General features: G+C 43.5%; 1 protein-coding gene and 1 long non-coding RNA gene across 5 annotated transcripts in view; one reads left to right on the forward strand and one right to left on the reverse strand.

The window, feature by feature from the left end:
* The window catches only part of Arhgef28 (Rho guanine nucleotide exchange factor 28), a 302649-nt gene that overhangs the window by 100233 nt on the left and 177859 nt on the right, over window positions 1-24557 (reverse strand). Inside the window, exon 1 of one of the 4 annotated variants that reach the window (XM_031359807.1) lies at window positions 17853-18189. The exons of the other annotated variants lie outside the window; for them this stretch is intronic. Coding sequence (XP_031215667.1) covers window positions 17853-17937 — 85 coding nt within the window. The 5' untranslated portion in view covers window positions 17938-18189. Of the gene's footprint in view, window positions 1-17852; window positions 18190-24557 lie in introns of those variants that run through there. 4 annotated transcript variants of the gene reach the window in all.
* The window catches only part of LOC116083102, a 15931-nt gene continuing 8573 nt past the window's right edge, over window positions 17200-24557 (forward strand). Inside the window, exon 1 of the long non-coding RNA XR_004115580.1 lies at window positions 17200-17269. This is a non-coding gene — a long non-coding RNA (uncharacterized LOC116083102). The remainder of the gene's footprint in view (window positions 17270-24557) is intronic.

A 24557-nucleotide genomic window follows, 5' to 3' on the forward strand; every position in this document is an offset into this window, starting at 1 on the left:
CTCGAACTCAGAAATTTACCTGCCTCTGCCTCCCAATTGCTGGGATTAAAGGCATCTGCCACTACTGCCCTGCATAAGACCTTGTCTTAAAAACAAAATAAGAGACAGTACTGGCTCCCAGGCCATTAAAATTGGCATGTGTCCCACTGTCTGTCTTAACTCTGTCATAGAGTAAAACCTGACTGTGAAACATGGCTCATGACTCCTGACTGGATTGATGAGTTATAGTTAAAAATTCTAATTTTCCATAGAAAGTTCTGGGGGACATAAAAGATATAAAGATGTATGAATTGAATAGTCCAAATGGTCTTGGTTTCAGATTACAAATCTAGATCTATGTTTCCCCAAAGAACACTAAAATGGAGGTTTATCAAGCTTCTTAAGAGAATAAACAAAATGAAGGAAAGTGTTCATATATCCATAACGGGCTATTTTATAAATTTATCTAGCTACCTAGCAACATGATACACACAAACCCCACAGGCCCTTTACAAGTATGACCTTTGTGGTAAATGGCAATACACATTCACTCTAATTATGCAGAAGAGGCTTCAATGGTTATAAATCAAGGGCAAAACGAAACACTTTCCATGTTCTGCGAAGCCAGAAAACTCTCGCTCATTTGTCATTCTGGAGAATGTTTGAAAGAATCAAGAATAATACAGAGTGACCTTGTGGCATGTGATCAATCCAGCTGGTCTGTTCTACAGTGTTTTGTTTTTACAGATGTGAAACACCTGGCATTTCTGCCACTGAACTTAGAAGCCATTCATTTCCCTCCCCATGGCCACCCCATTAAAGACTTCATTTATAACTGAATTAACCTAAGCACCGACAAGATATGAATAAATTTTATTTTAACGATACAGAATCAAGTAAAATCTCATTCTAAATTATGAGACCTTGATAAAGATATATCACCTCAGCTTCATTTTGAGCTTTTTTCTGTGTGCATGTGTGCATACTTACATGTAAGTGCCTGGGGGCGGGTGGGGGCCCCCCTAAGGAGGGCATCAGATCCCCTGGGGCTGGATTACAGGAGGTAGTGAGCCTCCGAATGAGGGTGCTAGGAGCTGAATTCCAATCCTAAAAGAGCAAGTGCTCTTCAACAGGCACCTCTCCCAGGAGCCTTGTTCTTAATGACCCAGAGCGTTGTGTTGAGAGCATGGAGCATTTGCTCCATGGATGAGCAGGCTCAGAAATCATTGCTATTCTCCAGCACACTGGTGGAATGTACTTTGTCCACCATAAACCTGTGTCCTATGCGCCATGTCAGGGTCTAAATGGTGGCTGTGTCCACATCACAAAACAAACTACAGGGTGGCTGAGTATGGAGAGTTAGAGTCTAATTTGTATTCTGAATTATTGATTTGATTAAGGCTTAGAAAATGATATGATTGAGTTACAAAGGCAGACTATGAACGATCCCTTAAATATCCAAAGCTCCAAAATATCAAAACTTTCTTTAAACATTTGGACCACATATACGTTTTGTGGCCAGTCTAACTCAAACTCCTGTACAGTCTTTATCTCCCTGACTTAAGGTCAGCATTCAGACATTTGCCACAGAGATACTATTAGAGTGTCGATGGCTGCGCTGTCCTCGCGTCTCCTACGAAAGTCACAACTCATGAAGCAGAAGCCCCATGCCAAAAAAGACAATTTTCAAAAGCACCAAGCTAAAACTTCCAAAGAAGAGACTGAATTTCTATAATTAGTAGCCACAGCTGACAATGGACCAGAACAACCCAAACCTTTGTCATTTCTCTCTCAAATTCACATTTTTCTACAGCAGCGGTTCTCAACCTATGGGCTTTGTCCCCTTTGGGGAAAAGGGTTAAATGACCCTTTCACAGGGGTTCTCTGTGAGATATCCTGCATATCAGATGTTTACATTATGATTCATAACAGTAGCAAAACTACTGCTGTGAAATAGCAATAAAATAACTTTATGGTTGGGAGTCTCCACCACATGAGGACCTGTATTAAAGGGCCACAGGGCTAAGAAGGTTGAGAACCATGATACATCTGTGTTGCTATTTTTTAGTATTTCTATACGATTTGCACACTTTTCCCCCTTTACATGATGTTATTTTGAAAGAAATACTTTATCCTCAATATATACAGAAAACCAGTCTTCCCTGACAAAAGTAGAAATGAATGGGGAAGCTTTTTCCCCCTCAGAATTGAAGTGATACAATAAATTCCAAGTGTAGTTATCCATGTGTACTATGGGAGCCTGAAAGGCATGGCTCAGTCAAATGCTTGGAGATTCCAAGGGACCCAAGAAGTTCTGAAGATGGGACACATCCAGCTAAACTTTTCTTTCTAACAATGGACAGATCAGTAGAGTCTGATCAGTTGAGGCGACAGCTCAGTCAGTACATTACTTACTACATAAGCATTAGGATCAGAGTTCAAGTCCCAGAAGCCATGTCAGGAAGGAAAAAGAGCTGTGTATGGTGAGACATGCCTGTAATCCCAGTCCTGGGGAGGCGAACACATCCTGGAGCTTGCTAATCAGCCCACCAAGCCACTTGGTGAGTCCCACGGCAAGGAGAGACCTTGTATAAGTAACTACACTTGGAATTTATTGTATAGCTTCAGTTCTGAGGTGGCCAGCACTTGAGGAAGGACACCCAGGCTGTATTCTGGCTTCTACTGCATGAACCTACACACACACACACATATACACACACACACACACACACACACAATGAACACATGTGTACACATGCATGCACACACACAGCAACATACAGAGCAACTTGTAAAAGAAATGCCTAGTTATTGCCGCTTGACTGTGAAATGGTCCCTCTGAGCTCATGTATCTGAGCACTTAGTTCCCATCTAGACTATTCTTCTGGGAAGCCATGGGACCTAGCTGGCAGATACCAGATACCGACAGGCAGTGAAAGTTGTCCCCACATGACGAGCCATAGCTACGAGCTCCCATCCACACAGACCTAGCCTCTCCTACCAATCTTCCCTCCCATGAATCTCCCACAAGATCTCCCTCCCTTAAACCACTTCTGTCAGACTGCTTGCCAAAGACAGAAGGAAAAGCAACAAACTGAGAGTATAGCTAGTCATGCATGGCTCAGTGTGACTGGCTTGCTGGGACCTAGCATGAAGCTAGCCACCACCAAGACAACTGCTCCCAGGCCTTGTCACTACTCTGTCACTTCAAAGAGGACCCACTGTGACAGTCTCTCCAGGTTTGAGTTTTGATATTTATGTATAGTTTTGACTTAAAAAAAAATAACGTTGGGCCAGTCAAGTGGGTTAAAGGGCAAGCCTGATGAGGATCCCTCCCAGGATCCATATCAAATTGAAGAGAACTGACTACACAAAGTTGTCCTCTGATTTAAATACACACACACACACACACACACACACACACACACACACACATTCACGTGCGAGCACACATACTAAATAAAATAAACAACTTCACTCTTAACTATAGCTTTACATGTTTAGAAATGACCCTATAATCCCAGCACTTAGGAAGTTGAGCTCCTAAGGTAGCGGATCAAGAGTTCAAGGTCAACCTTAGCTATACAGTGAGGTTAAGGCCAGCCTGGGCTAGATGAGGCCCTGTCTCACAAAAAGCAAAACAAAACAGCAACAGCAGCTGGAACACACCAAGCATTGCGTTGCTACATGTAAAAATACTACTTTTTTATCTCTGTCCCAGTAGGATGTTTCCTGCATGACACAAGAGCGAAAACTTCTAAATCTGAGGGATTATAGCTGCGGAGGGGAAAAGACCGATTAGTCAGATATGGCTTCCCCAGAGAGCGGGGGTGGTTGAGGAATGAGAGGACAAGACAAGACAGGGTGGATGTGGACCAGCTTCTTCCTGGGGTGCCTGCAGGATCAGTAGCTTCTCAGGAGATCCCCAGGCCTCCTTCAGTTATTACCCTCACTACTGGGCATCCTAAACCAAAGATTCCCATCAGCAATCCCTTGCTGTGTTAGATGCTCCAGCACCAGGCGATTGCAAAGGAGGTGGGTTTTTTTTTTTTTTTTTTGTCCTGGGAAGAGGCCCTTTGGGTCCAAGAAGGAGGTGGGGTGGAGGTGGCTGAAGTGTCTCACTTCTCTGAAAGGTGCTACAAATCTAGCAGGAAGTGGTTTGTAGCACAGAGCAGCCTGGACATCAGTAAGCTGACTTCTGATGAAACCCAGCTTGCCTTCTGGAAGGCCAGGCCCGGCAGCTAAAGCAAAGGGTAGCCTACTTGCCTGGTTATGTAAGAGACACACACCCAGACATAAACAAACCTGTGGCCAGCTTGCTGCAAAGCTGCTGCCTCGCATGCCCTCACCCACTCCCTGCCAAGTTCTCACCACAAAGGCTAGGCAAGGTCTGCAATCCACAAGTCTCTTGCCCAGTCTAGCAAATTAGTCTTTCTTCCTTCCTTCCTTCCTTCCTCCCTCCCTCCCTCCTTCCCTCCCTCCCTCCTCCCCTCCCTCCCTTCCTTCCTTCCTCCCCTTCTTTCGTTTTTTAGTTCTGACAAGTGGCTTTGTTTTGTCATAGGACAATATGAGCATAGCAGGATTTATTAAGAATAATTAGCCATGGCACCCTGGGTGAACCTGGCTTCAGAGTTCAGCATGAAGCAGCCTATGAAACAGTGGCCTCTATTGTCAACAGTGGTCCTCCAAGGACAGCTCTTGTAGCATCCACTGGGACCCACAGCAGTGTTCGTCCAGGTCATTCACATACCCACGCTACCTCACTGTCTCCTACACCACTTATATTTGCTTATTATACATGATCATTCGTCTCCAAGAATGTAAGTCCTGTAAGAAAAGTGACTTTGTATGTTTTATTCACTTTGTCTCCAGGGCAGAAAGGTAGGCCAAGTCATAATTGTGGAAATAAGGAAAAATTTCATCTCAAGAAAATACATTTGTACTTTGAACAATTAAGAGAATACTCTTTTGGGGGCGGAAATGCTTTTTCTGCTTCTAGAAGATTCCTTGGCTGTGTCCTGCTCTGCCCCAACACTTTCTTCTTTCTCCCACCCATTTCAAGTCTTTCCCCAATATTTACCATGAACCTGCTAATTGAATGATCTGCAGGGCCAGCCTAGTCCTCTCTGCATCTCTGACCTTTGTAAATATCCTCAAGGCCAATCCACTGCCAACACCTGCCAAGTCTCTGCAAGCCAAAGGGCCTTCCTTTCTGCATTTTGCCCTGTGGCATCTACCATACTCCAGAGGGGGAAAATTAATTTCACTCGTTTGGATAGAGGTTGCTTTCTGGTTGGGTCTGACCAATAAACAGAGCAAATGGAACAACACAGACCTTGTGTGCTTCCTCTGTACTATTTAATCCCTTTACGTAAAACATCTGGAGCTGGTCATAGTGGCAGAGGCTGTAATCCTAACATTCAAGAGGCTGAGGTAGGAGGATTGTGAGTGTAAAGCCTATTTGGGCTACCCAGTGAGATTCTGCCTCAAAAAAATTAACAGATCATCAGGTATTTATTCTCTCCTAAAGAAATAAGGGAGAGTCAGGCAAACTTGCAAATGAAGGAATTGGGGAAAAGGAGAGGAAAAGCATCGAAATGAGGAGAAGAAATAAAATATGAGATACAGCAAAAGCATCATCTTCAGCACTCTCGTTCCTCATGACAGACACTGAACCCCACTGCACCGACAACATACACTGTGCTTATTGCAAACCATACACTCGTGACTTCATTCAGTCATCTAAGTCTAAATAACAAGGGCAAGGAAACCAAGGTGTCATTCAAGCCCCACCCCCAAGATCACATGACCAATAACTGTCAGTCACCTGCTGGACTACTCTAAGTACTTTATTACTGGGGTCACTAAGCACTTTATCGTGAAGCAAAGAATATCGAGTTTGACTCCAGCAGAGACTGTTCAACTTAGAGGCTGAGGTTTGTTAGATTAAAGTTAATATTCCTAACATCAGTGGACATTCCACAGAGGTTCTGAATGCACACCTAACTTTGTGAAAAAGAAAGATGGTTTAGTAGTAGTGCGATTTTCTTGTTTTGTTTTGTTTTTCCAAAACTGTAGATATCACACCTATAGAAACTGACATATGCTAGAATATTTCATAGAAATTATTTTAGATATTCAGGCACAGCTCCAATCTGGCATGGCCAATAATTCTGAACCAGCCTTTTGGTTGTCAATCAACCTCTCTCTCTCTCTCTCTCTCTCTCTCTCTCTCTCTCTCTCTCTCTCTCTCTCTCCCTTTCTCTATTTCTCTCTCTCCCTCTCTCCTCTCTCTGTGTATGTGTGTGTGTGTAAACCTCAGTCTAGATGAATTACCCATAATCATCAGATAATCCTTTTTTAATTATTCTTAGAGGAACGAACTGTCAAAAATAATACCATTTCATTTCTTTCTCCACAACTTAATGCCTCTGGAATACAGTATGCATCTGAGACAAAGTGAGCATGATTTTATGCTTATGGTGTTATAATGTACAAAGTAGGAAAATCTGAAATTTCCATCAGTTTTGTAACAATAAATTATACTAGATGAATTGATTATAAATGCAACTATAATCAACTTGTAACAAATATATTCTGAATGAAACTTATATAGCATGTACATTTAAAAAATTAAAGAAAAGGGCATTTGAGCAATGTCTGGAATTTTCCCATTAAGAAGTCTTATTAACATGCTACTGTGTGACTTATTTCTAGGTATGTTTGCCTTCTTCCTGGGCCCCCAGTGAATAATTTCTCCTAGTAACTTGCTGCCAAGATATGACAGTGTAAGCCTGGCTGAGAAAGCATCCATAAAACAGCAGATGTATAATTTCATTTTGTTTTAACAGCACAACATTGAAAATACTCAGGAGGAAGAGCTATAAAGCACGGCTGAGATGCCAACAGATAGCTGCATGCCATGAAGTATATTTGGCTTTTAGTTTCAAATTTTTATGACATACAGTTTCTAGATTTTCAACATCTTCCTATATAAAACAAGAGAGGGGGGAAGTCCCTTTCTTTTGTAATGTGCTATTTCATGCAAAACAGTAGTTTATCAGTAAGCTCTCCTTACCAGATAATGTATGCAGAAATGTGTTATCTGGAAATGTTTTTCCTAAGACTACACAAGGCTGTTTTTAACCATCTGTCATATAATACTCTCCATACCCACATGGGTATTAACATAACCATTTTTCTAGTTAGTTGTTTTCTTTTCTGTTTTTTAAGTTTCTACTTGACAGTTTCATACATGTACATAACACATAACTGACCGCTCTCATTTTCTCCCATCTCCTCATTACCCGTCTACTCCAGCTCATCCCAACAAATCTCTCGCACACATTCACGTCTAGCAGTGTGAGGTAGGCTGTGCATATAGCTTGACCATAGTGCATTTGCCTAAAGTGCACAAAGCCCTGGGTTCTATCCCAGAACTACCAGCTAAAGGGGATGGGCTACTGTGCCACAAACCCAGTGACGACAAAGAACAAACCCTATCCTTGCCTGTTAAATTGTTACCAAATTTAAGGGACCCTTACCAAGTTCTGGAAGGCAGAGAAGGCCCTCACACCTTCAGTGTGAGCCACAAGAAAGTATGTAGCTGCCCTTGATAGGAGAATGACCATTCCCAGAGAACTGTGGCCACTTTCTTCAGCCATTCCTCTTCAAAGCTCCCTTGGGACTTTGCTGGTGTTAGTCTTGGCATGGAAAACCTCACCTCAAGCTCTTCTGAGCTAGACCTGTGGCTACACAGAAAATTATCCAGATTCCAAAAAGATCTCCATCCCAGGAATTTCCTGTGGGTTGGATGGAAGCTAGGTCACTTGTAGATCACAGTCTGTACCAAGAGAAGCCCAGGAAGAGAGACCAGGGCTCTGACCATCATTCCAAAGCTTCCTCAGAACTTGCCTTACCCCCGGGATCATATCTCACTGTCAAGTCCTGTTACCAAGAGTGATGGCTACAGACAGGAGCCAGCACACTCCAGAGGTGAAAGAAAGGCCTTTCTCAGACAATCAATTTCTCTTTTCCATACCAAGTTAAATTTGGTTCTGTTCAGTCATCTCTTTAGCAACGTCCTCTTTTCTGCTGTTTGAAAAGCCTAACAGTCATAATTATTAACTGAGAAGCCATCCCCAATCCCTCACCCCACTCCCACACAATTCATCACACCAAAAAAGCACTGAGGAAAGTGGTGAGGGCTGGGGGCGGGGGGCGCAGTGTACAGAGAAAAAAAAGCCACCTTTTAAGAGCAACAATTCCCCTCAAATTTTTCTTAGTCCTCTTTCCTAACTATAGCAGCCCAAAGTGGCCTTTTCCAAAGCACATGTTTACATTTGAGAACAGGCCCTCCTTGTGTAAGTAATTTGTTTCTGCCCTCACTTCCGCAGAGCAGTCAAGTAGATGCTCTGTTGGTATAGGCTCTGGTGTGATGGGGTTCAGTCAACAATCCCTTTCCTCTTGATGCCGTCCTCTAAGGCCTGAAGCAAATGAGCATAAAGGAAATGTTGGCAAGCTGGGGAGAGGCTAACACACGACACTGGCTCCAAGAGAGAACTGAAAGACCTCAAATACAAACTGGGCTGGTTTTCTTCCAAAACCACTTCAAGTAACTCAAAAAGTATAAACAAACAGGTGAGGAAGATGTCCCCATGTGTTGCCATCAAGGGGACTCGAATAATTCAAACCCTCCATATGGAAAGGCACTGGCACACAGGCATGTTCAATGAAAATGAGCAATGAACTTCTTCATCTCTAATGCTGCAAGGAGCTTCAACTCCCCAGGACTTGCCTCCACAGAAATATATGCTCTGCCCCCTAAATGCCATCAAAAGTTACTGAGATCTACCATAGACAAGGCACTACATTAGCACATTAGAGAATGATATATAAATTAGATATTAGAAATATAAAGTCACTTGTTTCTTAAGTATCTTCAGCAAGAACATTTTGAATGAATGAGTGGAGAATGAATGATGGGAGAATGAATGAATGAATGAATGGGATAATGAATGAGTTAATGAGTGAACGAGTGGGAAAATGAATGGAATGATAAAAGCTAAGAACTGTGTGGCAGTACTCAAATCATTCTATGGTTTTTTTTCCCTAGGTGAGAAACTACTGAGTTCCTGACTCACTTTGTTATCATGGGGAAACTCTGGACATATTAGCATGCAAGAGAGCTGGAAATGGGATTTATCCACAATCAGGGCTCCCACTGTAGGATAACGGAGATTAAAGGCACAAATAAGTGGTTTCTCTGGCTGAGGCAAGCAGTCTGAGACAGGTTTGGGCCACTCTGAGAATGGGTGGGTTTGTCTTGTTTCACTCTGATCTTGTGAACCATGAGGGAATGAGGTGTATACACCAAGGTCAAACAGTAGTGCAGAGCTCCGCTTCCCAGGCTGCTCTCAGTTGCCTACCAGTGAGGATGATACTCCAAGGTCCTAAACACCTAAGAGAGAAGCCATCAGGGGCAAGGCTCAGCATATATGGCTGGCCGTCGTGTCCACCACGGTACAAAAGAAGATTATGGTAGATGTTTCTGGAGAGGGCACCTGGGACAGCATCTGGGGCAGAGAGCCCCCAAGGTTCTGTCATATGAGAGGCAACGTAAAGCCAAATTGTCATAAGTCCAAAAGGAGAATCACCAAGCCCTGCTAACACCAGGAAAGGACCCTTGGTCACAAGTACCATGTTCCTGAGAAGAGGCTAAGTCAGTCCAGGAAGACCCAGAAACCACTGCAAAGATTCAAGAACCAGGCCTCTCCTACCAGCAACTGCCCCCCACCTCACAGCAGGAAGCCACAGTGAATGCAGACAAGGATGAAAAGTGAGGTAAAGAGCTGTCAGGAGAAATCCAGGGTACCAATTTATTATCCAGTGACACCAAGCAGTTGCTGAAAATGACTGCTTACACTGTTACACCAAACCAAGCTTTCCACATTAAAAATATACTCCTGTGCTCCTTCACCCCACAGCCTATAGGGTGGTACTTGTGAAAGTAAGACCTAATGTAGATCAACTAAACAGTAAATAAGCCTACATCCACTGCCCGAGTTCCATGGTCCAGCATTGGAGATCTGAAATGCATAGGACAACTCCTACTTCCCAGGGACCCTCAGGGTAGAGATGTGACATGCCAGCTGTGACAGAGAAAGAGAAGGGCTATCCAAAGAACCCATGCCTAGCAGAAAGGCAGCTGAGGGCACTGACCTCTGAGGGGTGCAGGAAAGACTGGGCAAAAGGCCCATGAGCTTCATTTGAATTAGTCAGACAGGTTTCCAGTTTTTGAGAAGAGATGCTCACTTGAATTTGCCAAAGTAAAAGAAGCCCTTGAGGATTATTCATAGAGCTGAATGGATTTATTAGCCAAAGCTTGAGAAGTAGGGGAGTGAGCAACGACAGGGGCCTCAGAGACAAGTGCATGGCCCGGAGCCTCACAAGGCCTTACCATTGCATTGATTGGCTTCTCTTTGTGTTCCTTCTGACTACAGACTAGTTTTGTATAGCCAATGGTCTCGCCACCAATCTTTCTAGAGATTCCACTGGAGAAGAAAGGCATGTCCCTCCAGATTCCAGTTTGAGAAACCCAAAGAAAGGGTTCTGACTGGCTGTGTTTGGGTGATGTGCTCATCATGGGTCTATCACTGTGGCAGGAGGAACGCTGTTGGTCTCATCTGTGTGAGATCCTCTTCTCAGTGTTCCTAGGAAGGTGCTCTCATGTGCGAGCATCATGGCCAAAGTAGGAGAGCTGCCCACTCAACTATGTGAGCACTGTTCGGCCAAGGGAAAGGTGCCAAGCAGACAGAGATAACCACGCAGGCCAGTGAAAGAGGGTTACACAACATTTCCATGTCCTCATGAATCATGTACATGTACACACGACTGGGCTCTTTTCCATCACTTTGTTGTGCTGAGTGTATGTGTGACTCTGCACATTTGTTCTGAGGGACCACCATCCCTGCTAAAACCTCCTCAGTTCACCAGGCTGCTGACTGGCATCCCTTTAAGACGACTTCCACCTTACTTTCCTACAGCTTTTCCAGTTTTGTTTTGTTTTGTTTGTTTTGTTTTGAGTGTTGGGGATTGAACAAGCATATGTCTTACATATGCTGGGCAGGCACTCTACCCACCAAACCACATTCCCAGCTAGGATGGCTTCTCTTCACCATGAAATTCAACCTTAAGTTTTAGCAGTTTTTCCTGAGGGAGTTGAGGCCACACCTACTCCAACAAGGCCACACCTACTCCAACAAGGCCACACCTACTCCAACAAGGCCACACCCACTTCAACAAGGCCACACCTACTCCAACAAGGCCACACCTACTCCAACAAGGCCACACCTTCCAATGATGTCTCCTAAACATGAAGACAATAAATTGTAATACTGTCTTCTTGGCCCCTACAGAGATGGGAGGAGGGAATCACTTTCAAAACACTGGCTAACTATTTGCTCGACTAAGGGGAATAAGAGGCTCTGTTAGCTCTGTTGTCTGCCTTGGGCTTGCCATGTGCCCCCTCTTCTTTGTGACACAGAGACGCCTGGGCAGAGCCTGGCACTGAACCTGCTCTTGTGAAATTGAGTAGGAACATCTCCAAGAACAAAGACAAGTTAGCAAGTTATGTCACCTTGGAGAAAGGTTTTTCTTTTTGAGGCTTTTTGAAGTGACCTATTCATTCAGTCATTCTGTTATAAATTTCTAGATTAAACCCAAACACACACCCATTCCTGTTACCCCCCCCCCACACACACACACTTGCCTATCCCATAAAACTTCATGAGAAGGAAGAAAGGAATGAAAAGTTCATGAATTTATATTAAACCTCTGAAATGTCATCATACTTTTAAGTGCATATTAAGGGTTACTTTTCAGATCAAATACCTGTCCTTCAAATATTTTGTTTTGTTTTAGTTTTGGTTTTTTGTTTTTGTTTTTGTTTTTTTCTGAGACAGGGTTTCTCTGTGTAGTCCTTGCTGTCCTGGAACTCACTCTGTAGACCAGGCTGGCCTCGAACTCAAAAATCTGCCTGCCTCTGCCTCCCAAATGCTGGGATTAAAGGATTAAAGGCGTGCACCACCACTGCCCAGTTTGTCCTTCAAATATTAAATGAGCTCATTTCCAAAACAAAACCAAACAAGCTTGGTGTCACATGCCTTTCGTACTCCTTTGGGGAGGTCTCCACTCCTGGTATACTTTATTGCTCTGTCCATCTCTCTCCATCTCAGAGAAGGCAGTAGGCTTCCCAACATTCTCACTCTGTAGTGTTTTGAATTAGAGAGGCCTTTATAGACTTATATTTGAATGCTTAGGAGTGGCATTAGAAGGTGTGGCCTTGTTGGAGTGGGTGTGGCCTTGTTAAAGGAAGTGTATCACAATGGGTGGGCTTTGAGGTTTCAAGTGGCCAAGTCCCCCCTCATTCCCCCCTCCTTCTTCTCTCCCTTTCTCTCTCTCCTCTCTCTCTTCTCTCTCTCTCTCTCTCTCTCTCTCTCTCTCTCTCTCTCTCTCTCTCTCTCTACCTTCCTTCTCCCTGTTGCCTGCCTATCTGGATGTAGAACTCTCAATCACACTTCCAGCATCATGCCTGCCTGCATGTCACCGTGCTTCCTGCCATGACAACAATGAACTAAACCTCTGAATCTGTAATATGCCCCCCAATTATATGTTTTCCTTTATAAGAGTTACCCATGGTCATGGCATTTCTCCATAGCAATAGAAACCCTAACTAAAACAAACCCCTTTGAGGTTCTAATGTTCCAACTTCCAGGCCCCCCTGTCCATACATTCCCATGGATGTGTGAAAGTACCATGCCTGTGTGTAGGGGGCAGTACCAAAGGCTAGCAACAGGTCTTGCATCTAGAACCTGTAAGGTATCCATGCCAGCTCTCTTCCTTGATAGCAGTGCACAGAAGAGAATGGGAGCTGAGAGGTGAGATGCAATGGCACCTTTCCACCCACCAAGGCAAGTGCTCGCCATCTTCTCTCCATTACCCCAACTAAAAGCTGCCATGCTTACTGGGAGACAGAATTTTCTTACTGTCAGTGTCTGTGTCAGGCTTAGTTTTGCTAGAACTGGCTCTAAGGCAGGGCAAGTCATTTCTTCTTTCTGGACTTTGAGTCCCCAACTAATAAAGGAAGGTGACATCATATCTAGCATGCAGGGAGGGTCTGCCTCTTTTCTTTTCTTTTTATTTTTTTATTTTTTTATTTTTGGCATAACAGCATGGGTAGAAACAGTTTCCTCAAGTCATTATTCCATTCTTTCCTTTTCCTTCCAGACACGGTTGCCAGTCTCTGCATTTCCTAGAATTCCTCTGGGATGACTATTTTATACGGTTATCACAAAATATCTGAAGCTAGGTGACTTATAAATTAAAGAGGTTTGTTTAGCTCACAGTTCATGGGGTTTAAGGTTGAAACAGCACAGCACGGACTCTTGTGAGGGCTGCTTAGTTAGGTCACTAACAGCAAAAACACAGCAGCGTGAGCTTGTCAGGGGAGAAACCCTGTGTAAGCCAGGCCACCTGAAGACAGGCGAGGGCCAAAACCTAACAAGGGTCCCAAGAGAACGACTTAATGATTTCCTCTGGGTATTTACTTCACCCATGTCTCTTCTTCTCCACAGCACTATGCTGGGAGTCAAACAGCCAACTCATGAGCCCTTAGGTAGCACACACCATACTCAAAAGACAGCATTCTCGAAGCCTCAGCTTATAAAACAGAGGTAATCTCCTTATTACAGAGTGATCATATTCCCTATGTCAAGCATCCATTATAGTTTAATAAAAAATATAGATATATATGATTGACAAAACATTACATAGTACTGTTTAGTTTGACTGTGACTTCCAAAAATTCTAGTGTTGTCCAAGCTTTTCAGGGTTGTCAAGGTTTCTAGTTTGCACTGGCTCCTTAGGAACTTCAGAGGCTTTGCCCACATTAAAAAAAAAAAATCGTGCCCCCTCACATTATCTCTCCCTGAAGAGGAACCTGCTGTGAGCTGGGGAGGAGAGAATGGGAGACACCACAGGAGTGAACAAAATGCAGGAAGAGAAAGTATGTGCCAACTTCTCCCAGAGGTCCAATGACTTACATTATGCACACATTTTCAAGACTGAACAATAACGACAGAGGTGCAATCTCTGTGGGAATTTTTATAATTAATCTTTGATTAATAACCATTACATTTCTTAGTTGAATTGCCCACTGAAACCAACAAAACAAAAACCCAGGCATTCCTATATCCCTTGAAGCAGAACGGTCATGGATTCTGGCCTACTCTAATTATTAACCACTGGGCTCCAAAAGCCACTTGTCCTGGAGCTGCCTACAAGATGACGGAGGACAGCTGCTGAGAATGGCCCTCCCAGGACTTGTGGCCAGCTTGGCTTTAACTACTTTCATGGCTGCCCCAATGAGATACCAATTATTTCCAAAGAACAGTGACATAGTGTCCCTTTCTGTAGGTGGGAGGAAAGGCAAGAACTAAGTTAAAATACTGCTCAGTGGGGTTCCTTATTGTTACAAAACTCTGTAGAGACTTCACATCACTCTGTAAGGAAGCTGGGAATGTGCATGTGTCAGAATATCCATCAAAGAAACTGAAAACAGAAGATGGCCTCTAAGGGAGGGCAATACAAGCAAAGAGGGTGAAGACAGAGAAGCAACAGAAGAGAGCAGAAGAGCATATATCTCAATAAATATAAGAGATGTTGCTTAATAGGCCATAAATTCAGAGCCCTGAGATCCTCCTTCAAGACTTCCAAGGTGGCTGGAGCTCCAGGGGAGATTTTCCTGATGATTAGAAAAAAGTAAGAGGAGCCCAGGGAGCTGGCTCAGCTGGAAGAGCATGAGGACCTATGTTTAGCCCCTAAGTAAAAGACCAAATATGTAGACACAGGCTTGTAATTCCAGCCCAGCTTTGGGGAAGCAAAGACAGGTGGATCACTGGGGCTTACTTGACAGCTAGCCCAACTGAATTGTAAGCCCCAGGTCCCAGGGAGAAATCTTGTCTTAGAAAAGGTGTACAGCTCTTAAGGACAATGCTGGAGGTTGACTTTTGGCCTCCAGCACACTCACACACCCACACACCCACACACCGCACACACATATACACACCACACTACACACACACATTCACACACACCACACATACACACACACACTGAGGGAGGATAGAGAGGATGAGGAGAAATTCTTACTGTTGAAGACACACTAAAAACGTTATCATTTTCAGAGACAAGAAAGCACTGCTTTCCGCAAACAGCCACTGAACTGAAAATCAGATTTATTGGGCCAGGTGTTGTGGCACACTTCTTTAATCCTGGTGGTTAGGAGGCAGATACTGGCCGATCTCTGAGTTCAAGGCCAGACTGTACTACAAGGCAAGTTTAAAACAGCCAGTACTACACAGTGAGACCCTGTCTCAAAACAAACAAACAAACAAACAAAAAACAAAAAACAAAAACAAACAAACCAACCCCAGGTTTCCTAGTTGTTCGGTTTTTTGGGGGGAGTGGGTGATTGCCAATAAGTGGGTGGGGAGGGGAGGAAACTGGTGTACCTGGGCCCTGGAGATGTGCAGTGTAATCCCAGCACTAACCTTTGAGCACTTGTCACTCCAGAGATGCTTGTGGGACATATCTAACCATCTCTTTGCTGAATCTCTCTGAGCTTTGTTATCTTCATATGGAGAAAAAGGTAGCCAGGCCAGAGTATCCCCATAGTCCTCTTGGCTCTCTAAGTCATGCTGCTCCATTGACTTCACTTTGCCTTTTGCTTACTGGTGGCAAAGAGTTAACCATCTTCCTAATCAGGTACTTGCTTTCACTTGAACCAGGTCTAATTTATACATAGCTTCGCTATGACTTTCTTTCTTTCAGGCTGGCAGGGCTCCAAATTGGATTTAAAAGGAAGGTGTGAGTCATGTGTTCCTAGCAGGCTAGTGGCCTCTCAAGGTTCTCCCTGGCTTCCAATCCTAATCCCTTCCCTCCCAGCCTGCTCCCTACCTGGAGTCCCAACCCCCACAGTATAGGCATCCAGTAAGTTTTCTGAACAACATAAACAGAAGTAACCTGTCCTTGCTGCTCGTGCTACAACTAGAAAAAATGTACCCTCAGTTCTTGGGACCTCCATGTATCTCCCCTCTTGGTAATAAGTTAAGCTTTGTTAAAAAAAAAAAAACTGTTTGATAATAACTTCGAATCACAAAAGATTTGAAAACGTAGGAATAACTGAAAGATTATCACAGACAGTTTACCCTGTTTTACCTTTTGATAAAATTTTACTCCTTTCTACCTGAACACAGGCTCACTTTTACATGCAGGTAACTGTTCTCCTGCATGTACATTTTCCCAGAACCATTTAATGGCAATACAACTATAGCCCTTTAATGTAGGAACTGCATCCTCTAAAGGAAGACAGGCTTTCTCACTGATATTTTAAAATCCCTCCCTTACGTCTATAAAATCAATAAAACTGTATAAAATAAAAAGAACTCCTTTCTTGGGTACAAAATAAAGAAGAAGTTGGTTTTAAGATAGGATAACAAAACAGTATTTAAACACTGAGTACTAAGGTATCTGATGATTGCATTTTAATGGATGGCAAAGGACCAGCCTGGGAAACGTAGAAAGGTGTTGCTGCCAAGGCTTCCTACTTCCCCTCAAGACCAACTCAGCAGCTTCCTAAAACTGCTTTAAGCCCAGCCAGAAGGCAAACAAGCAAACAAAAAGCTTTATTTTATCCTAGAGGGTCAGAAGAAGATCCTTAGAGCTAGCCGCATTTGAGGATAACTGTTGGTCCATCCTCCTATGGGAACACAGGGCTTGAAGCTAACCGGGTACGTGGACAAGGGTCTATCCTCATGTGGGAATACAGGGTACCTCGGGGACATCACGGCTGTACAGCATGGGCAGGCTCCAGAAGACAAAAACATTAGGAGAAACACTTCTCCTGCCACTTTCCATGTCCCTTCCCCCTGGAGTTAGAGGCATGACCACACATGTCTCTATACAAGACAAGGAATGGAAAGGGATGTTCACTAACTCTCTGGCTTTTTTTTTTAAGCCTCAGAAGACAACAATGGTCTCCTGCGATGCCCAACCCAGGATGGGAGAGTCTCTTCCCAGAGGACAGTCCCTGTGGTTTCCAAGCCCACACTACAGTGAGGGCCCAAGAAGCAAGAGGGAATAGACGAAACAAATCTCTTCCACTGTGAGCCACCAGGGTCCCAAGCCCTCCTTCTTTCAGGTTGATCTTGCTTTCTTGTTATTACTCAAGGTAAGCAGAATTGGTCTCTAGAGACTTTCTCATTTAAATCATTTTATTCAAACCTTTCCTTGCAATAAGTACGAAATCATTAAATAGGACTCCTTACGAACAAATATCCCTTAAACAATTAACTTCAACACACGCGCACACACACACACACACACACACATGCACACACAGATAGAAGCATAGAATAAGCAGCAAGCACGAGCTCTCTTTAAGCTTTTACAAAGTCTAGACATGTTTAAATCAACAGGACTCTTTATTGTCAAAGTAACGCCATGGTGACCGTGATTAAACAAATTCAAAACATTTACCTTGTACTGACCCCCAGCCACGTCCCCGAGCCCCACATTTTTTTAAGTATGGGTAATACACTTAGATAGATGTTAAAGTAAAGGGAGCGGAAGGGGGGTTGTACATGTACCTCGGAAGTCCACACACAAAGTATCTGTAGGGCAAGAGCTCTAGAAAGATGTGTGAAAACAGGAACCTTACTTGCAAGCAGCAAGCAGGGAAATGCAGGACAGAGAAGTAAAAACACAGAGGTTGCCGGTTTGGCTCTGGGCAGACAAAAGGCTCTGTAATCTACCTTTCTTGGACGCCCTGCGCCGAATCTTCATCTTGGGGAAGGAAGGCCAGGAGTAGTTGAAAGGTGAGTCCGAGTCGGAATCCATTGTTTGCTTGGGTGAAAGGATCAGCTGAGGCAGAGGAGTGCCTGCAGACCGTGCCCAGCCAGGAGCCTCCCCGTGATGTCAAAGGCAGGAATGGGGCTGGGTGAAACAGCTCCAAACTCAGAGGGAGAGGCAATAAATGTTTTGCCTCCTTCGGGCGTTCAGGCATGTAGACCAACAAGAAGGCTGTAAATATTAAAGCCAAACCAGAGAAGCCGGAGGGGGAGAGCGGGGGACCTGGAGTCTGGCTGATACATCGCAGTCCAGTTATTCAAAAGGTCACCAGGGAGCAAATGAATCATTAACTCCCCTCTTCTTGTGGTTGGATATGGAAATGAAGAAGGATTGGAGCCGGGAGGAGAGAGAAGGCTGCTAGCTACTCAAGAAAAGCTTCCTAAGGCAGGCGCCTGTTTTTCTGAGAGTTAGGAAATCACTCCTCAGGAAAGCTGTGTTGTACTGTGCTGGGTGATGAAGGCTGTGTGCGGACAGCCAGTCCACAGCAAGCCATTCTACTCCAGGATGCACCCTTCCTGAGAAGCAAACAGTCTACAGTGACATCTCAGGCAGGTTTCAGGGTGCAACTGGTATTTTACTCAACAGTCTGGTCTCCTGGTCCTTTTGGTCCTAACGTGGGCGGACGCTTTTACCTTCGTCTGTAGTAGCTGCAGTGGACGCAATGATGCATCCAGTCAAAGTCGTCCATTACTGACTAGAGCGACATGTAGCTTGTGTGACCTGTCACCAGGTTCAGCAGTAAGTCCTAAGAGTCTAGGTGACTCTGCAGCTCAGTTCTGAACTTTCCTTTACCACAAACACTTTCTAGTGATTAGCATGCTGTGGAAGCCTACACTGCCTTCCATAAGCCACAGCTGCCACTCACCGGTCTTCCCTACTCTGACAGGTGCACAGAGATGTGTGAGCCAAATAAGATTACGCTGAGCAGCCAAGGTCTACAAAGAACTCTCCCACAGGAGCCCCCCCCTTTTTTCCCAAGATTTATTTATTTATCTTTATGTGTATGAGTATACCATTGCTGTCTTCAGACACACCAGAAGAGGGCATCAGATCCCATTACAGATGGTTGTGAGCCACCATGTGGTTACTGGGAACTGAACTCAGGACCTCTGGAAGTGCTGCCAGTTGCTCTTAACTCCTGAGCCATCTCTCCAGCCCCCACAGGAACCTCTTAAAAGAATTGTGTGTGTGTGTGTGTGTGTGTGTGTACCAAATATAATCAAATCCATTTGAGGGGGATATGTGAAGTCTGATGGAGGGTAGCTAGGACGGATAGAAGGGAGGGAAAGAGAGAGGGAGACTCTATTTCAATTAAAAACATTAATTTTTTTTTTTAAAAAAAAAAGTACACTGTTGGCATCCAGAGCCAACATAAAAGAAATAAATAAAGAGTTCCTCTGGTAATAGGGGTAAGAAATAGATAGGAAGAGATTAAAGGAGATAAGAAGAGGTAGGCTAGCCATACTGTACCGTACCCACGTGGGAAAAGTAAAACATTAGACGACACGAGGTCTGGTCACTCAGTCATCTTGAGTTTTAATGGAATTTCCTTTGTTCCCGCAACAGGTAAAATACCTGGGGCAAATCCCTTCCCCCAAACTACATCAGTGTAACAGTCCAATCAGTAACTTCCTTCTAGCTCAATGTGGGTGGAGCTTCTGAATGTAGCCGCTTCTGCAGCGCTGCGTTACTGTCCGGGCTTTGGGGAGGGAGTCCACAGTACACAAGAGGAGTTGAGAGTTAGAAATGTAGCTTATTTGGCTAAGTGTTTGCCTGACATGCATGCAGTCCTGGGCTTAGTCCCCAGCACCTCATACATTGGCCATGATGGCGCAGGCCTGAATCTCAACACTCAGAAAGTAGAGGCAAGAAGATCAGAAGTCGGCTACAGAGCAAGTTTCAGGCCAGCCTGAGCTACATAAGATGCAATCTCATGGACAGAGCCAAGGAACATACCTGGGACATTGCAGGCATTTGGTAAATGAATGAGTCGTACCAGTTGGTCAAACTACAGAAGTGACAAACCTTATATAACAGATGTAGTAGCTAGAGCATCGATTAACTATAACCATGTATTCTGACAAAGAATAAAGATTCTTAAAAATTTAAATATAATTATATTTATTACATAAATATAATTATATTTAAAGAAAGGACAACCTTTATCAGTAAAGAAAATTTCTAGTTCCCCAAAACTTCAGATAACACTTGGATGTCGTGTGGAAACAAGCTGTTCCTAAGGTGTCCCTAGACCAAAGAAAGGGGAGTTGTATGCACATGGCCTGAAATACCATCAGGACATTGCTATTCTCCTTCAGCTCTGCCGCCAAGGAGCCTCTGCAAGGAGGTTTCTCAGGCTATTAGACATATGCACACACACACACACACACACACACACACACACACACACACAATTAAAATAAGTATTCTAGAAGAAGTTACTGGAGCAGATGTTTCTCCCTTGACCATCTTTTATAACAGGTCAGAAGAACCTAAGACAACACAGATGGAGGTAGGAAGGAACCGGCCTCGGGCATTGCTGTGGGTTGAGATAAGTGGGTCCATCTTAATCTACATTCCAAGAGGCACAATCCTTGTTGACAAAGTACAGATCAATTATATTATGAAACTTTTCTGACAATAAGAGCCCTGGTACTGTGGAAACAGCTCTTGGATCTCGAGATGTTTCCTGTGCCCTCATTTGCCCTGATCTGTCCATGCAGTTAACATGGAGAGTGAAGTAGAAAATGCCACTGGCATAGCCTATTTGTTTGTTTGTTTGTTTGTTTATTGGTTTTTTGAGACAGGGTTTATCTGTATAACCCTGGCTGTCCTGGAACTCACTCTGTAGTCCAGGCTGGCCTTGAACTCAGAAATCCACCTGCCTCTGCCTCCTAAGTGCTGGGATCAAAGGCATGCGCCACCACCACCCGGCTGCCTGTTTTATTTTTAAGTCAGCTCAACCAATTTCTTACCTTCCGAGGACTCCTTAAACACGTGGCATCCATCATCATTTCCCACTGTCACGGAGGGAGCTCTTTTCCCTCCCTCTCCCTCTCCATTTTGTTATGTTAATCACATTTAAATTAATTCAAGAGGCTATTTGCATCCATCCATATTTAAAAGATAAATGCATTTGCTTTGTCGGATTGGCTGATTGCAACTGCAGCTGGAAGAATTTAAGAGTCTCCAGTCACAACCATTACAGTGGTGTGCAAGTGGCTTCATGGGCTATACCTTTACCTCACTGTGCCTTCTTAAATGAACAAACATTTAACTAAGCAAAGCAGCTGCATAAGGGTCTAATCACCCATGGCAGATACTGCTGTAATCACGGGCCTGCTTTCTGATGGCCCCATGCAGAAAATCCTCTTCCACATTCTTCCTACGGCCAGCAGGTCACCTCCCGCTCAACCCTGATAAAACTAAGTCTTTTCACGTCCTGATACAGGGTTTGAGGGACAGAAACTGTGAAGTTTTCTTATCTTCTAAAGGGACCCCAAATGCCTTGAGGGAAGAAACTAGGCCTAACTTGTATTTTAAGGCACCCTGAGCTACAAGAAAGACCATAGGCACCAGCCATATATACAAGGCGTTCTACCACTCAGTATCCTTAACCATATCCCTCATAAGTTCTGAATTTAGCTCAGTTAAAATGGAACCATAACATCTATACTACAGGAGTTATCATGAGGAGTAAAGGAGATAGATTCTAGCATAAAGAGATTAAAGACATTTTCAGTATACTTTAAATATTAGCTAGAAATAGAACTTCCTTTCAGTATATTTCTACAGTGTACTACTGAAATATTCATGCCGTTACCTCTAGGGCAAGTAGCTCTATTTCCTTATGGTTATTTCTTTTATCATGAATTTTAGAAGTCACAGAACCCAGGAATAGGTAGCAGCAGCTCTGATATCTGATACACTGATCAGGGAGGTAATGGTGGCCACCTGTTTTACAAGAACTTGGAAGTCACTTAAACCTGTTGAGGTCATCCACCCTTCATGGCGCCCACATTTACATTTACACAAGTGTCTGATATGACTATTTGACATCTAAGAGACCACAGCTGTCCTCAGATCACACTAATGGAGCCATTTTCTGCACAAGCTTCCTATGAAGAACCAAAAGGTTTGATTATGCATAATGAAGATCGTAATAATGAAGTGACTTCATTATTCAATTCCCTTTTCTCCAGCCACAGACCACAGTGTTCATTATTCCTATAAATACTTGCATCGAAACCCTGTCCTCAAAGAGGCAGATTTGAACTTTGGATTGCAGAAGCTCAAGCCAGGCCCAGTATCTCTCTCTTCCAGCTGTCTGTGAAACCAGATGCAGACCTCTCAGCTCCCCCTCCATCACCATGTCTGCCTGCACACTGCCATGCTTTCCTCCATGATGATAATGGACTAAAGCCCTGAACTTGTAAGCCAGCCCCAGTTAAATGTTTTCCTTCCTAATAGCTGCTATCGTCATTGTATCTCTTTACAGCAACAGATACACTAAGACACCCACTATTGATTTTTATGTGTTTGTTTGTCTATCTGTATATACTATGGTTCACTTGACGTGCTATAAAGTTCTATGGCTTTTGACAAATCCAAGGTGTCCTGTATCATCAATTAACAAATCATAAATATTTTCACTATGGTAAACACACACACACACTCGCACCAATGAAGATATAAAAAGGGTGCCACAAGCCAATTAAAATAGTCCCTAATAGAAAGGCTACATTGCTTCCACAACAAAACATTAGTAGGTTATTATTTTAAAAAAAATCTTTGTCTTTGTAGAGATGTTAGTAAATGACCAAATAGTGGAGGAATACAAACCTTCCATGTAAAAGAATTGCATTTTACGTAGCTACCCAACCCATAAGAAAGCATGCAGACAACTCCCTGCTCCTTAACTCTGGACTAAACACCTTGACTTCCTTCCAAAGACTACAGAATGAGGAAGGGATGAGGAGGAATAACTTCCCAGGGGAAAAAAAAATGACCAAGACAGCCACATCCAGGAGATGAATATCAACATCAATGGTGATTAATAAAGTTGATAGGACAAACCCTTTTTTCTCACATGATGGATACGAATATGGCACTTCACCTATTTTTCTTTCTTTCTGCTTTGTTTTGATTTGTTTTATTTTGTTGAGACAGGGTTTCTCTGTGTGGCCCTGGCTGTCCTGGAACTCCCTCTGTAGACCAGGCTGGCCTCGAACTCAGAGATCTGCCTGCCTCTGCTTCCTGAGTGCTGGAAATTAATGGCAATCACTATCACCACCCAGCTAATCTTCCTTTCAAAACCTGTAACATTAATGATGGGGAAACATTTAAATTCCCTCTATGGAGCATCTATAAAACTCCTGACCAGCTCTCCTCAAAACCGTAAGATCATCACAACCCAGGAGAGTGTGAAACACTCTCACAGTCAAGAAGTTAGAGGAAACATGGTGACTAAATACAAGGTACCACAAATGAGAAGCTGGGTCAAGGAAATAAAAAGAACATAAGTCCAAAACTTTCCTAAAAATGAGACAGAAGTGATGATTGTTGAGAACTGGCAAAGCTAATATAAACAGGCTTCCACTCCTTTCTTAGTCACTGGAGATAAAAATGCAGCCCCACTTCTCCCTGTTAAAGGTGCTGAGAACTAGGTAGTTTGGCATTGATCCTATCATCACTAGGCTTTCAGAGAACCCCAGCTGTAGCTTTCAGCCTTGACTCCCACTTAAGACCCACATGGAGCCTTGGCAAAGTCTTGATGTACATGCTCCATCTAGACTGATCTGGACCTTAGGACAAGCTTTAGAATATCTAAAGTTCCCATCCTGGTGTGTAGGCAAAGCTTAGAACAAGCAGCGGGTTTTCCACTAGCAGCTAAGCTCAAATGGTTGACATGTCCTTTTCATTTCCTTTTCCATGGAACATCTTAGAGCAAACAATAGGAAGAACAATAGGCCCACCAGGAGAGCAGACAGCATCCTACAACTTGACAACTCTGTGGGCTTTTCATTGGAAAGAAATACAACAAAATAATAGATATCTTTGCCTCCGGCAAAGCTGCAGTTTCTTTTTGTTCTCTAAGCCTACAGATCATAGTTTATAATAGCCTAAAAATCCCAAACTAGCCTTTCTTTTAATTTATGGGATGAATGTTTGTCAACAAACACTCCAGTAATCTCATTTAAGAGAAAACAAGCATTTCTTCTCCACATTCCATGAGGAGAACTTTACCCAAACTAGAAAGCCACAAACACAAGAGGCAGAACTCATTGAAGGGACCAAACTGACCTTGTGGCAAATTTGCAGCCAAATGCCTAGGCCGGCAACTTTTTTCTACCAAAACTATTTTTTAAAATCTCAACAACCACCAATTTGAAATGAATGAAAATAATTAAAAGCACCCAATTTTTACACAAATAACTCTGCCTTTGTAATCCCCTTCTTGGAAGATTTCCCTGTGCCTAGGCCCTTTTCTTCAAACCATGGGTGAAATTAGTCTCTTGTAGAGAAATCCCGCTCACCTCCACCCAAAAACTGAAATACAAGGGGGAGAGTGTGTGTGTGGGGAGAGAGAGAGAGAGAGAGAGAGAGAG

Source organism: Mastomys coucha, unplaced genomic scaffold (genome assembly GCF_008632895.1).
Source record: "Mastomys coucha isolate ucsf_1 unplaced genomic scaffold, UCSF_Mcou_1 pScaffold8, whole genome shotgun sequence".
Lineage (NCBI taxonomy): Eukaryota > Metazoa > Chordata > Mammalia > Rodentia > Muridae > Mastomys > Mastomys coucha.